We start from the raw sequence: 13,640 nt of genomic DNA on the forward strand, positions 1-13,640 counted from the left end.
GGAGAGCCAAAGGCGACTGGGCATGATATTGGCCACAAGTTCCCCCCCACCCCACCCCTATCGCGTGCCATTCTGGCACCTTAACAGTATCTCGCTAACAGCTCGTAACCCCAACGACCTATAAGGATATAACGGGGGTTTATATGATGGGTGCAGGACACTCTGTCTATAAGCGGAGCGAACACGGGGAGCAGCAGTCCCACGTGGGCGTGCGTGTGGCTCATCAGACGCTCATCAATTCTAGAAAGTTTTACAATCGGCCAAGAGCCGTCTAAAGGTACTGTAATGAGTTTCATGGAGTTTGCTCATCACTCCGTTCACACGTTTCTAGCGCAAAGTCCGCTGCCCGGTCCCGCGTTCTTCCACGAAGCGGTTACTTTTCAATTTGTGACAGTTAATGAATTATTCAATTAAAAACACAACCGAGCAGAAATTCAGACCGATTTACAGTCCAAGGTTGTGATTACCCACAGCCCCCCCCCCCTCCAGCTGTGCCGCCCAGGGTCGCGATGTAGCGGCCACAATGAACCGTTCATTGATAGATAACACCTTCATATACAGAGGCCCGCAGAGCTTGAGCAACTGTTGTCTCCGACTAACAGCGTGGCTGCTGCCTCGAAAACTAATTTATTGGAAAGATAATTTCTTTAGAACTGCTTTTTGCCGTGTTTAGCACGATTGGCTACGTACGTTGCGATAGAGGTTCAACGTGCACACAGGCAGATGGTAGGGGCCTCAAAAGAGCAGGCTGGCAGACTGCTAGAGCCGGATGCGCGTGTTCAACAGCAGGCAGAGTGCCAGGGGACACACACACACAGGTGACACACACACACACGGGACACACAAACACGCAGGACACACACACAGGGGACACACACACAGGGGACACACACACAGGGGACACACACACACAAGTCACACACACAGAACACACACACACAGGGCACACACAGAATACACACACACAGGATACACACACACAGGGTACACACACAGGGGACACACACACACAGGACACACACACAGGGGACACACACACAGGACACACACACACAGGATACACACACACAGGTGACACACACACAGGTGACACACACACAGGTGACACACACACACAGGTGACACACACACACACAGGTGACACACACACACAGGTGAGAGCCACCATCCACGCTCTGACCACCGGAGCCCGGCCCGCGGCTCCCTCGAGGCCCGGGTGAGGATGTCCCGCGGGGGCCTCCCTCGTGATTCGTTGGAGACATACAAACAACAGCTCCGTTGTGGGGGGCCTTCCCCTCCTTTCATGTGAGCCCAGGTCGGGGCAACGTTGTCAGCTTCGCCCACCCGGCCTCCCTCCCTCCCTCCGGGCGGCTCTGCCGTCCAACCTTCCACCAACCTTCCACCAATCCCATACAATCCCATCCAATACCATACAATCCCATCCAATCCACCCAGCTACCTGCACCCCCCTCCCCCCCGGCCCCGCCGAGAGGGTCACAGCCCCGCCCCCTGGCCCATGCCGCGGATGGCGCGCAGGCTGAGCTCGTAGGCGAGGAAGGCGGCGGCGCTCATTGGAAACCCGCGGACCAGGTTCACGGTGAGACCGCGGAAAAACACCTGGGGGTGGGGAGCAAAGGGGAGGGGGGGGGGGAGCAAAGGGGGGGGGAGCAAAGGGGAGGGGGGGAGCAAAGGGGAGGGGGGGGGAGCAAAGGGGAGGGGGGGAGCAAAGGGGGGGGGGGGGAGGTGGAATGGGAGAGGTGGGAGGTGGAATCCACATTCAGCGTAATCGCTCTGCACGGGTGTTGCTTCCTGGTGTTAATTCTAGATTTGAAGCTTTCGTGACTGCAAGGATTCATATTCTTAGGTTTTTTCGGTAAAGTCACGTAGGTAAAACATTAAAATTAATGAAAGTAAAATAAAATAAAGTTGTGATTTTTATTTTATTTTACTTTCATTAATTTTAATGTTTTACCTACGTGACTTTACCGAAAAAACCTAAGAATATGCTTCCTGGTGTGTATGTGTGTGTTGGTAGTGTGTGGGAGTGTGTCGGTATGTATGCATATGGGAGTGTAATGATGAGTGTATGGATGTGTGTAACCAGTGCGTGTGTATATCTGAGTGTCCAAGGTTGTGTGTATGAATGTGAGCACGTGTGTCTGTGCGTACACAATGCGTGTGGGTGTTGGTGTGTATGAGTGTGCACGAGTGTGGCAGGCTGTGTGTATGTGGGTTCGCCTGTACGGGTGTGCACGTGTGTGCACGTGTGTACGGCTGTGCACGTGTGTTCACGTGTGTGTGGAGGACTGTGTGTGGGTGTGAACATATTGGCAGTGGGGAGACAAACGCGGCCGGCCTTCACAAAGGGGCTCGTTTACAGCCCTTACCCCAACAATCTGTGCATGGCTACACGGGGGTCTTTGGGGCCGTCCATAAATGACGTCACGCGATTTTGGACGATTTTTGACACCCCCCCCTCGTCACACGGCGTCACAAAAAGTCAGACCCCCCCTCAAATATGACGTCACAAAGCTCTGCCCCCCCCCAAAAAAAATATGTAAAACATGCTTCAAATCGCTTTAAACTATGTCATTGTAGTGCGTATTTAATGTGGCGCTGCACTCTGATGTTGTAGGAGAAAACATTTATAAAAAAGTGTATTCAATTAAGTAGAACGTGTTGTCTATATTTAATTAAAGTTGCGCATTTTGATGTGACGTCACATTTCTCAACCCCCCCCCACCCCTCGTCACACATCGTCACAAATGTCTGACCCCCCCCCCCTCCCTAGGCGCGTGACGTCATTTATGGCCGGCCCCTTCGTCTTCGTGTGGCTGCGAGCACTGACCCCGGGCCCCTCTGCGCGGTAGCTGTGCAGGGCGCAGTGCCAGGCCCCCGAGTACTTGGTCTCCACAACCCCGTCCGCCTGCAGGCGACTCTTCACCACGTCGAAGGGGGTCGCGAGACCCCAGGACAAGGATCCTGACCCCCCCCCCACACACACACACAGCGTGGCGTTAATTAAACAGCGATCTGTACCACAACACAACGATCTATTCACACGGTGATTATACAACCCTGACGATGATGATGATGTTTCGATTTAAAGCTTTTGTGACTGCAGGGATTCATCTTCTTGGTTCTTTCGGTAAAGTCACGTAGAAGGGAAATAATACAAATAAGACATAATAAAATAAAATTCTCACGACGTTTCGGCCACAACGCAAGCAGCCGCTGTATTATTTCCCTTCTACGTGACTTGACCGAAAGAACCAAGAAGATGATGATGTTGTTTAAAATCCGCACGTGGTTCGCAATAAGTCACAAACACCTCCTCGTGAAAGACTCGGAGCAGAAAATTCGCCGACTTCGTTCTTCCACGAAGCTACTGGGGCCACAACCCTGAACCGCATCCACTGCACAAAGCATGGCAACCCAGGCCGTGTGGTTGAAGGGGATGTGTAAATAATAATAAGAATTGAGTTGTGTACGTGGAGGGGGCAGGTCTGTGTAAAACACTTCACTTCCACTGCTGTCCGCTAGCCAAGTCACCCTTGAAACAGAGCTCCACTTCGCAATCATCTTCTGAATATCTGCCTTATCTAGGGCGCCACGGTGGCGAGAAGTTAACTATCTCGCCTGGTATACGGAAGGTCGTGGGTTCTATGATAGGCCGCTTCGTTGAGCTATCATTTGTGATAGCCACGTCGCTTCTGAAAAAAGAGCTATAGAGCTCAGCGGGCCTCACCTGGTAAAAAAGAAAAGAAAACAAACGTGAAATTAATTCTCTTGTTGTTTACCTGCCAGTCCTCCTGCCATCCAAACCGCGCCCATGGAGGGCTCGGGCTGCCCGCTGGGGGTGAAGGACTGGCACAGCAGCACGTAGGGCACGAAGTACGTGCAGTAGCCCGGGACATCCCTCAGCAGCATCGCGCCGGCGCCTCTGTAGAGCCCCCGCAGCCCCCCGCGAGACACCGTGAGCCACACGCAGTGGATGGGGCCCCGGTACAGCGAGCACGGCTGCAGGCCTGGGGGAGCAACGTGGAGAGCACGAGGGGCACGAGGGAGAGGCGTGGAGTGTAAGAACAACACCGTTGGAGCTGATGATGATATCCACATTTTGCTCTCAATAATACGTAATAATAAAACAGAATCATGATTCGTTTGTAAATGAGTGCCACTTTATGCCGGGGCGTCTCGGAGCGCTTTATAAAGGGGCACCCCCGGCGGCAGCTTCCTCTGTGTGGCACCGGGTGACTCAGCGGCTGGCCTGCAATCTGGCATTAGTCTGCTGCCAGTCGTGGGGGTGTTTGCTGCTGTGTGTGCAAGCCCAAATGAGTAATTTGCGGATAATTTGGTAAAATCCGGACCTTGAATTAAGGTCCACACACGGTGAGAAGTTGATTCAGAAACCAGAGCACCGGGACAACACCCACGCGTGCGAGGGGGGAACACTATATCCTATCCAGATGGGAAACAGGTGGAATCCACATGCTTGCCGTGCCGCCTTCTCCTTGCGAGCAGGGCTACGGTACCTCCTCGTACCCCCATCCACGGGAAGGGGAGTTTCACAAAATGTATGCGGTGATCCTCCAAACCCTCGCTGCCCCCAATTTTCTGGATTACAGGCCACGCGCGTAGCCATCACCGCCCAGGTCAATGAACGTGTCGCTGAACGCACTACCCCCCCCGCCCCCCGTGCCCAAGACTCGCCACTCACCGATCCCCAGATTCTGGGTCTGCATCTGCAGTCGAATCTTGACCAGGTCCACGGGCGCCCCCACGGTGACGGACACGGCGCCCGTGAGTGCGCTCGCCAGCAACAGCTCGGACACGGGGGTGCGCGACGGCGCGGCGGCGGCGTCGGCGGCGGCGGCGGCGGCGTGCTGGTGAGACCCCGGGACGCCGGGGCCCACGGGGGGTCTCAGCGACTCCAGCACTCGCCGCGATGTGCTGAACACCCCGAACACGAGCGAGTTGTAGGCGGCGATGCTCGCCAGAGGGAAGGACATGCCCTTGAAGAAGGACAGCGCCTGTCACGTGCCGCACGCGCGCACGATCAGGATGGGAGGGGTGAATCATCAGTGATTCTGCACTTGCTCTATGACTATAGTACTATGCCGCCTTCAACTTTTATGAACGACTGGGTGTTTAAGGTGAGCGATTTTTCGTTTTATCTGGTTGTATAGCAAATTAAAAAATCCAATTACTTTACTTAGCAAGTAAAAGAATTGTGTTTTAATATTTGTGTTTTTCAAAATTTAGGGCCCCTTTATAATATATGCTACAGGCCCCGTACTAGCTTAATGCGGCACTGGGTCAATCCACTGCTGGATGAAGGCCTACCCACCGAGCCGATGTAATAATCCACCTAGCAGGTACTGCACCACGAGCTGATGTCGTCGTTCCATCATCTACTCCATTCCTTGGCTGCCACTCCGCAAATGTTTGTTGACGAACACCGTCATTATCCCTTCCCGAATGCCGTGGCGCGTTTTTCCCAAGCCCACACTTAAACGTTTTCCTAACAGTTTGACAGATGTGAGTATCCGTTAACCTACGTAGGTCCTCTAATTCGTGTGTTCCTCTGTTGTTCAGTGTACGGCCATTCCAAGGGTGAAGTCGAGGGGAGCGTGGGTGGAGGGCCTCGTGTCAGCCGGAGCTGTCTTTGAGCTGAGTTCCCTCCACCAACCGGCACTGCGCAGCGCGCTGAAGTATGGTTTCCCCAACGCGGCGTTGGGGAAGCCTTCATCCAAGTAGTGCATTATTATTATTCTGAACTAGATCGTGGTTGGGGTGTCATCGCTCAATGTACCATCTGCGTTCAACCAGCAGGTGGCGAGAGCACACAAGGGATGATCATTATGCAGAGGGACGGTGAAGTATGGGTTGGCACCCGTTTCTTGTTGGTCCGTACACAATACCTGTCAACGCATAAAGTTTACCCGTATGCTTGTACGGGGAAATGGAGTTTCCAGGTCCATATGGCGTACAGCCGTTTCAATACGCGCACATTTTTTGGGTCTATTTGTGTTTTTCCGTTGTGATGGGACTTTGTAGGATGAACGTCGAGATTTATAAGGGCACGGGGTGACCAATAAGGTCTGACTTGGTGTGTAATGAGGTAGGGCACTTCCCGACTCCCCCGTGTCTCATTGACGTCCAGACTCAAGGCCTTCCTCTCCTCCTGCGCGTCTGAGTGACCACGAGGAGCCTCTTCACCATCACGGTCACCACGCTGGCGTCTCTGTCGCCCCCTGTACCCTGCAGACTCCTATTCTTCACCCCCCTCCCCCATCTCTTCTTAATAACGTCACTCCTCTGCTACCCCCCCCCCCCCCCCTATAGTCTGGAGCTGCGTTGTTAGCCACCCTTGCTTCACAAACACGGATTATTCCCACTCGTGTAGGAACGGCCCTTGGGGCACGGCCTAGGTGTGTGGCGACAGGAGAAGGGCCGGATCGTGACTCGGGTCGTGGTCTCGCTTTAAAGGGGCGCGTGTTTTTCTTTGGCGCGCGCAGGCTGCGGCATGGCTACTGTGCAGGAGAAATTTCGGCTCTGAGCGGGGAACGTCGGTGACAGGTTGCGTCGACAACACACACTGACACACAACGCGAAACAAATGGCTCACTCACACCGCATCGACGAGAGGCGTGGACACGTGGCGTCTCTCTGTAATGTGACCTTAGTAACCTTGGCGGGGGGCTGGTGGGGGGAGGGGGGTCTTGATTGGGGAGGCGCAGGGGGCACTAAATACTGCTTTAAGACTTTAATTCAATCCACGTCGCTCGTGCTGGCTCACGAGGAGCGAACCGATGGTGTCCCACGTGCGGGTGTTTCATGATGTATTATTATTGTTGTTGTTGTTGTTTTGAGCGTGATTCGCGCTGCTCCGAGGGGGATGTTGGTGTGGGTCGCTATTGCGCTGATCGCTCATGATCAGTGCTTTCTCGTGCATAGATGCATGTCTATGAGAGATTCTCGGAATATCCTCAGCCCCCTCCCTTCACACTATAGGGTCAGATGTTAACTACCTCGCCTGGTAGGCAGGAGGTCGTGGTTCGATCCGCCTGCTCTATATTTGGAGTTTGCGTGTCTTTCTCCCCGTGGTCGCGTGGATTTTTATCCGAGTCCTCCGGGTTTCCCCTCCACATTTAAAGTGAACATCACGCGTCTAGAGTATTTGGCTGTGATACATTTCCACGTCATAAGCCACTTTGTTGAGCTATCATGTGGTCAGATCGCTTCTGAAAAAGAGCTACATAGCTCAGTGAGCCTGACCTGGTAAAACTAAATGTCGTTGAACTATTTGGTTTCGTGGTCTAAAACAAGGCTAAATAAATCAATACAAGTCCACGCGTTCGTCAATAACACTGTGTGTGGTCTTAAAAGAAACAAGTATATAATAGACACGACGCTTCGGGCAATGGCCCTTCTTTTGAGCACATAAATGGCCTCGTGTGCAAGGCACGGCCACGTGCCTTCAAAGCGCCCGTAGACGCGGCGATGTCACGCGGACACGCAGGGCGTGATGGGAGCGCCGATCGACCCCCTCACGGTCAAATTCGTTAATTTTTTTTGTTTTCTACCGGCGAAGCAATCTCGTCGCGCAGAGTTCTGTGGCTCCGTTTCAGACTGCACGCACCACGTGAGCATGTGTCTCACCAGGCGCTCACACTTTACAGAAATATGTTAGAATTGGCCAAGAGTCGTTTAAAGGTACTGTCATGAGTCTCATGGAGTTTGCTCATCACTCCGTTCACACGTTTTTAGCACAAAGTCCGCTGCATGGTCCCGCGTTCTTCCACGAAGCGGTTTCTTTTAAATGTGATAGTTAATGAATTATTAAATGAAAAACACAATCTGGCAGAAATCCAGACCGATTTGCAGTCCAAGGTTGTGATGACGATTGCCCCCAGCTCTTCCGCCGCCCCCCCTCTCCCTCCAGCTGTGCTGCCCAGGATCGCGATGTAGCGGCCACAATGAATCATTCATTTACAGGAAACACCTTCATATACAGAGGACCGCAGAGCTTCGGGAATTGCTGGCGCCGGTTTACGGCGTGGCTGCTGCTGCCTTCCCGCCCGTACGTGGTTCTTCCTCGCGCCTCTGAGTCATTGTGTGTGTCTCTCTCTCGACGCGAGTCGGCGAATACGATGTGGCGGTGCGTTACAGGTCGAAACGCGCATTGCAATTGTGTACGACTGTGCGTGTTTCTACGTGCGTCATGTGTTTGATGTTGTGTTTGTGGGTGTGTATGGACAATTGTGTAGCTGTAAGAAGGCAGACAGAAATCAAGAAGACGAAATGGAGAGGTGAACTTGAGCCGGGTGCGGGGTTGCCAGTGAAGAGTTGGACTTGATCGTGAGAACGAACCGTGACATTGTGGCCGAGCTAAGTTTGCGTGAAATCGGTGCACGTCGGTGATTGACGAAAAACATGGAAGGAAAAACTGAAAAGGGCCGCGGAGAAGCGCGGAGAGACGCACGCTTGGGCATGCCACTGAGAGACAGAGAGAGAGAGGAACGCGTGCATGAGAAGACCACACGCAGGTCAACGATGACATCGTCCAAACTATAAAAAACCGAAGTGGCTTTGAACAGGAAGCGCTGTGGCTAACAAGGGGTGATGGATGCAGGTCGAGGAGATGGCAGCGACGACATCAGCTGGCGTGCAGGCGACGAATGGATCGTTGTATCGCAGGATCGTGAGAGCCTTGGGGATGCCTCCATCCAGCAGTGGATTGATCATGCCTGATGACGATGTGTATACATCTGTGTGTGTGTGTGGATAAGGTGAGTGGAGACGCACCGATTCCTTCCTGTAGATCGAGGTTATGCAGTGGAACATGTTTCGGTACCCAGAGGCGGCCTGCAGTCGAGTCTGTCCACAGACAAAGACAAAGATCCCCCATGTAGCCTCTCACACATTTTTTTTGGGGGGGGCGATGGGGGGGGGCGTATTCACAAGCATCTGTTATGACGCACGAAGCTACTCATGTCAGGCTGTGTCCATCTTGGGAAGGGGCCCAGGACCGGTTCACATGTTCGCCACTGTTATTGATCGTGAGCGGGAATCGAACTCAGGTGGGCCGGGTTCGTATCGCATGGCGCTATTGCCGCTGTGCCACCGCTCCCCACTACCCCACGCGCAGGCGCACGGACACGTGCGCGCGTGACGCGTGTCCAAGGAGACCAGGTGACTACAGGACACGGGTACGATCGAGGCCGCGTTCCTGGCGCTCGCCCCGAGCGGCCGCATTTGGGATTTTACATCGGCGGTGGTGGTGGTGGTGGTGGGGGTGGTGGTGGCGGTGGTGGTGGCGGTGGTGGTGGGGGTGGTGGTGGTGGTGGGGGTGGTGGGGGTGGTGGTGGTGGGGGTGGTGGGGGTGGTGGTGGTGGTGGGGGTGGTGGTGGCGGTGGCGGTGGCGGTGGTGGGGGTGGTGGTGGTGGTGGTGGGGGTGGTGGTGGTGGTGGTGGCGGTGGTGGTGGTGGGGGGGACGCTCGTCACCTGCCACGTTAATCATTCACACCGGGGGGCGGGGGGGGCTTTGTGTTTCATTACTCGGCATTCATATTTGTCAGTGGGGGGGGGGGGGGGTTCAAAAGTCGCGCGCACATGGTGCGGTGTGAACTTGCTGAACGCGTTGTGCACCGCACTGAGAAACGATTGTTTCAAAGGCCGCTCTATAAATGTTAATTATATTATAATTACTCTTTTATTATTAATGTGCGTATGTGGCGCTGCAAGCGTGGGGGGGGGGGAACAAGGGTGCTGCTGCAAGGCCTCGTGCTGTACAGTGTTCGCGATGCAAGCGGAGAGTTGAGATGCAACGGTAGGGGGATGACGGTCGTGCTGCAAGTGATGCAAGGGCGGCGCTAAGGGGTTGAGGGTGGACGCAGTGAGACGCAAGGGTTGAGGTGCAAGGGTAGGGGCGATGACAGTCGTGCTGCAAGAGTGGTGCTGCATGTGCGGTGCTGCAACAACAGCGATGCAGGGGGCCGTGCTGCATTCGTGCTGTCCCAATGGTGTAGGGAATGCAAGGGTCGGAATTTAACAATGGGGTTACAAGGGTAGGGATTTAACAATGGGGTTACAAGGGTAGGGATTTAACAATGGGGTTACAAGGGTCGAAATTTAACAATGGGGTTACAAGGGTAGGGATTTAACAATGGGGTTACAAGGGTAGGGATTTAACAATGGGGTTACAAGGGTAGGGATTTAACAATGGGGTTACAAGGGTCGGAATTTAACAATGGGGTTACAAGGGTAGGGATTTAACAATGGGGCTACAAGGGTAGGGATTTAACAATGGGGTTACAATGGTAGGGATTTAACAATGGGGTTACAATGGTAGGGCTTTAACAATGGGGTCACAAGGGTCGGGATTTAACAATGGGGTTACAATGGTAGGGATTTAACAATGGGGTTACAATGGTAGGGATTTAACAATGGGGTTACAATGGTAGGGATTTAACAATGGGGTTACAATGGTAGGGATTTAACAATGGGGTTACAAGGGTAGGAACCTAACAATGGGGTTACAATGGTAGGGATTTAACAATGGGGTTACAATGGTAGGGATTTAACAATGGGGTTACAATGGTAGGGCTTTAACAATGGGGTCACAAGGGTCGGGATTTAACAATGGGGTTACAATGGTAGGGATTTAACAATGGGGTTACAATGGTAGGGATTTAACAATGGGGTTACAATGGTAGGGATTTAACAATGGGGTTACAATGGTAGGGATTTAACAATGGGGTTACAAGGGTAGGAACCTAACAATGGGGTTACAATGGTAGGGATTTAACAATGGGGTTACAATGGTAGGGATTTAACAATGGGGTTACAAGGGTCGGCATGCAAACGTCGTGCTCGCATGTGTGGCACTGCACAACAAGTTCCGGGTGGTGCGCGCACCTTCACTGTGTCCATGGGATGCCCCACCACGACGCTGGAGGCTCCTGGTGGCGCACGCAGACACACACACAGACACAGACACACAGACACACACACAGACACACACACAGACACACACACAGACACAGGGATACAGACACACAGACATACACCCAGGGATACAGACACACAGGGATACACACACACACCCGAGAACACACAGACACACACACCCGAGAACACACAGACACACACACACCCGATAACACAGACACACACACGGATACCCACACAGACACAGGGATACAGACACACAGACATACACCCAGGGATACAGACACACAGGGATACACACACACCCGAGAACACACAGACACACACACCCGAGAACACACAGACACACACACACCCGATAACACAGACACACACACGAGAACACACAGACACACACACCCGAGAACACACAGACACACACACACCCGATAACACAGACACACACACGAGAACACACAGACACACACACCCGAGAACACACAGACACACAGACACACACAGACACACACGAGAACACACAGACACACACACACGAGAACACACAGACACACACACACCCGAGAACACACAGACACACACACCCGAGAACACACAGACACACACACACGAGAACACACAGACACACACACACCCGATAACACAGACACACACACACACACGAGAACACACAGACATACACAGACACACACACACACACACAGACACACACACACGAGAACACACAGACACACACACACGAGAACACACAGACATACACAGACACACACACACACAGACACACCCGAGAACACACAGACACACAGACACCCGATAACACAGACACACACACACGAGAACACACAGACACACACACCCGAGAACACACAGACACACACACACCCGATAACACAGACACACACACACCCGAGAACACACAGACACACACACACACAGACACACAGACACCCGATAACACAGACACACACACACGAGAACACACAGACACACACACCCGAGAACACACAGACACACACACACCCGATAACACAGACACACACACACGAGAACACACAGACATACACAGACACACACACAGACATACACAGACACACACACACACAGACACACACACCCGAGAACACACAGACACACACCCGGGGACACGCAGGTGTGAGACGCATCGCGATGCCCATCTCTGAACATCGCCGCTGCTGCTGCTGCTTGAGTAGTGACTTGTGCCAGTGACTTGTGTCAGTGATTTGTGTGTGCGCGGTAGTGGAGCGGTCATCGCACTGTGCGACAAAACCGGCGACCCGAGTTCGATTACCGCTCACGGCCAAAACCAGTGACGATTACTTAAACCGGTTCTGGGCCTCCCCTAGGTCTACAGAGCCTCAAATGAGTACGTAGTGCGATGTGTAAACATCGCCACATCCCTGTGTGCCGTGTCGGCGGCTTTCGTGGGTGCTCGCTAACAATTCTCTCCCCAACAGTCTGCTATGTGAATGCGCGAGGTATGTGTCGTTGTTTTCTTACGTCCCACTATCATGCTGTCCTCCGGCACTTCCAATTAGCACGGCTGGCTACGTACGGTGCGAAAGAAGTTCTACATACATCTGACGAAATCTCTCGCATGAATTCAGTGACACAGTGCCGTGGTTGGCATGGGCCCTGGTACATGGAATTAAATGGGCACCTCCCTGTCCAATTTCACCTCTTCATAGCCTTGCACTTGACCCCCCCTCCCCCCCTCTGTCTTGTGGGTGCCGGTGCAGTTGGACCGCCTGCACACTCGATAGGATCGGACGGTCACGTCCAATGGACGTGCGGGCAGCTTGTATATTTATATATAAATTGGCCAAACGTCCCAAAACCGCAAGACGCTTGTGAAAAGGTGTCTTGAGACTCAGCGAGGTTGTTGCGGATAAATAGATAAAACTTTTTTTGTACAATTCTTTTCATTTTATTTCACCACTTAAGGCTCACTGAGCTATGTAGCTCTATTTCCGAAGCGACCTGGCCACAAATGATAGCTCAACGAAGTGGCTTATCAAGTAGACATTTATAGCAGACAAATGCTCGAAACGCATGTTTCTAAACCCGGAGAAAAATCCAAACGACTGCGTCTAGAACACGCAAACTCCAAATATACAGCAGGCGTCAGGGTCGGGATCGAATCAACACCCTCTTGTCTACCAGGCGAGGTTGTTAGCATCTCGCCACCGTGGCGCCCATTACATCAACAACAGCCACTTTATCTCGCAAAGCCCCCATTTTCATCACAATACGCAATTGGATTTGGAATCGGACGATGCCTCGTGACACGAGGACTTTTGATCAAGCTGCAAACATTTAACCACACGCCGTGCACAAGCAGGTAACACCCACCCCCCACCTCTCGTTGCCCTCCCCCACGAACCCCCTCCCCTCGCCTACTCACAACTCACCTCCAATCCACCCGGCCACGAAGTCATCCACTCTAAAGTTGCCCATGCTTCAGTCGATGACAGAAGTCGTCTCCGAGATTGATTGCGCTCGAAAAGACGTGGCCAGCAGGTCTGCCACGGCGATCACCTCCAGGGGCACTGAGACCCCGCGGGGACTGGGACCCCTCCCTCGGGGTGCTGGGAGCCGCTGGGTTTCAGGGGTGGTCCTGGGTGTTGCTGTTTGAGTCACGATCACTCCTGCCAGTGCACCACGCTATA

General features: G+C 53.1%; 1 protein-coding gene across 1 annotated transcript; it reads right to left on the reverse strand.

Annotated features, from left to right (window-relative positions):
* Positions 1–1,494: 1,494 nt before the first annotated feature.
* SLC25A48 (solute carrier family 25 member 48) lies at positions 1,495–13,640 on the reverse strand. Its single transcript, XM_078862885.1, has 7 exons — positions 13,383–13,640; positions 10,924–10,967; positions 8,812–8,883; positions 4,721–5,033; positions 3,801–4,028; positions 2,849–2,982; positions 1,495–1,617 (listed from the first exon to the last, which is right to left on the reverse strand). Exons 1-7 carry the CDS (start codon positions 13,426–13,428, stop codon positions 1,495–1,497), a joined length of 960 nt encoding a protein of 319 aa, XP_078719011.1. The 5' UTR covers positions 13,429–13,640.

The sequence above is a fragment of the Lampetra fluviatilis genome, chromosome 15 (genome assembly GCF_964198595.1).
Source record: "Lampetra fluviatilis chromosome 15, kcLamFluv1.1, whole genome shotgun sequence".
NCBI lineage: Eukaryota > Metazoa > Chordata > Hyperoartia > Petromyzontiformes > Petromyzontidae > Lampetra > Lampetra fluviatilis.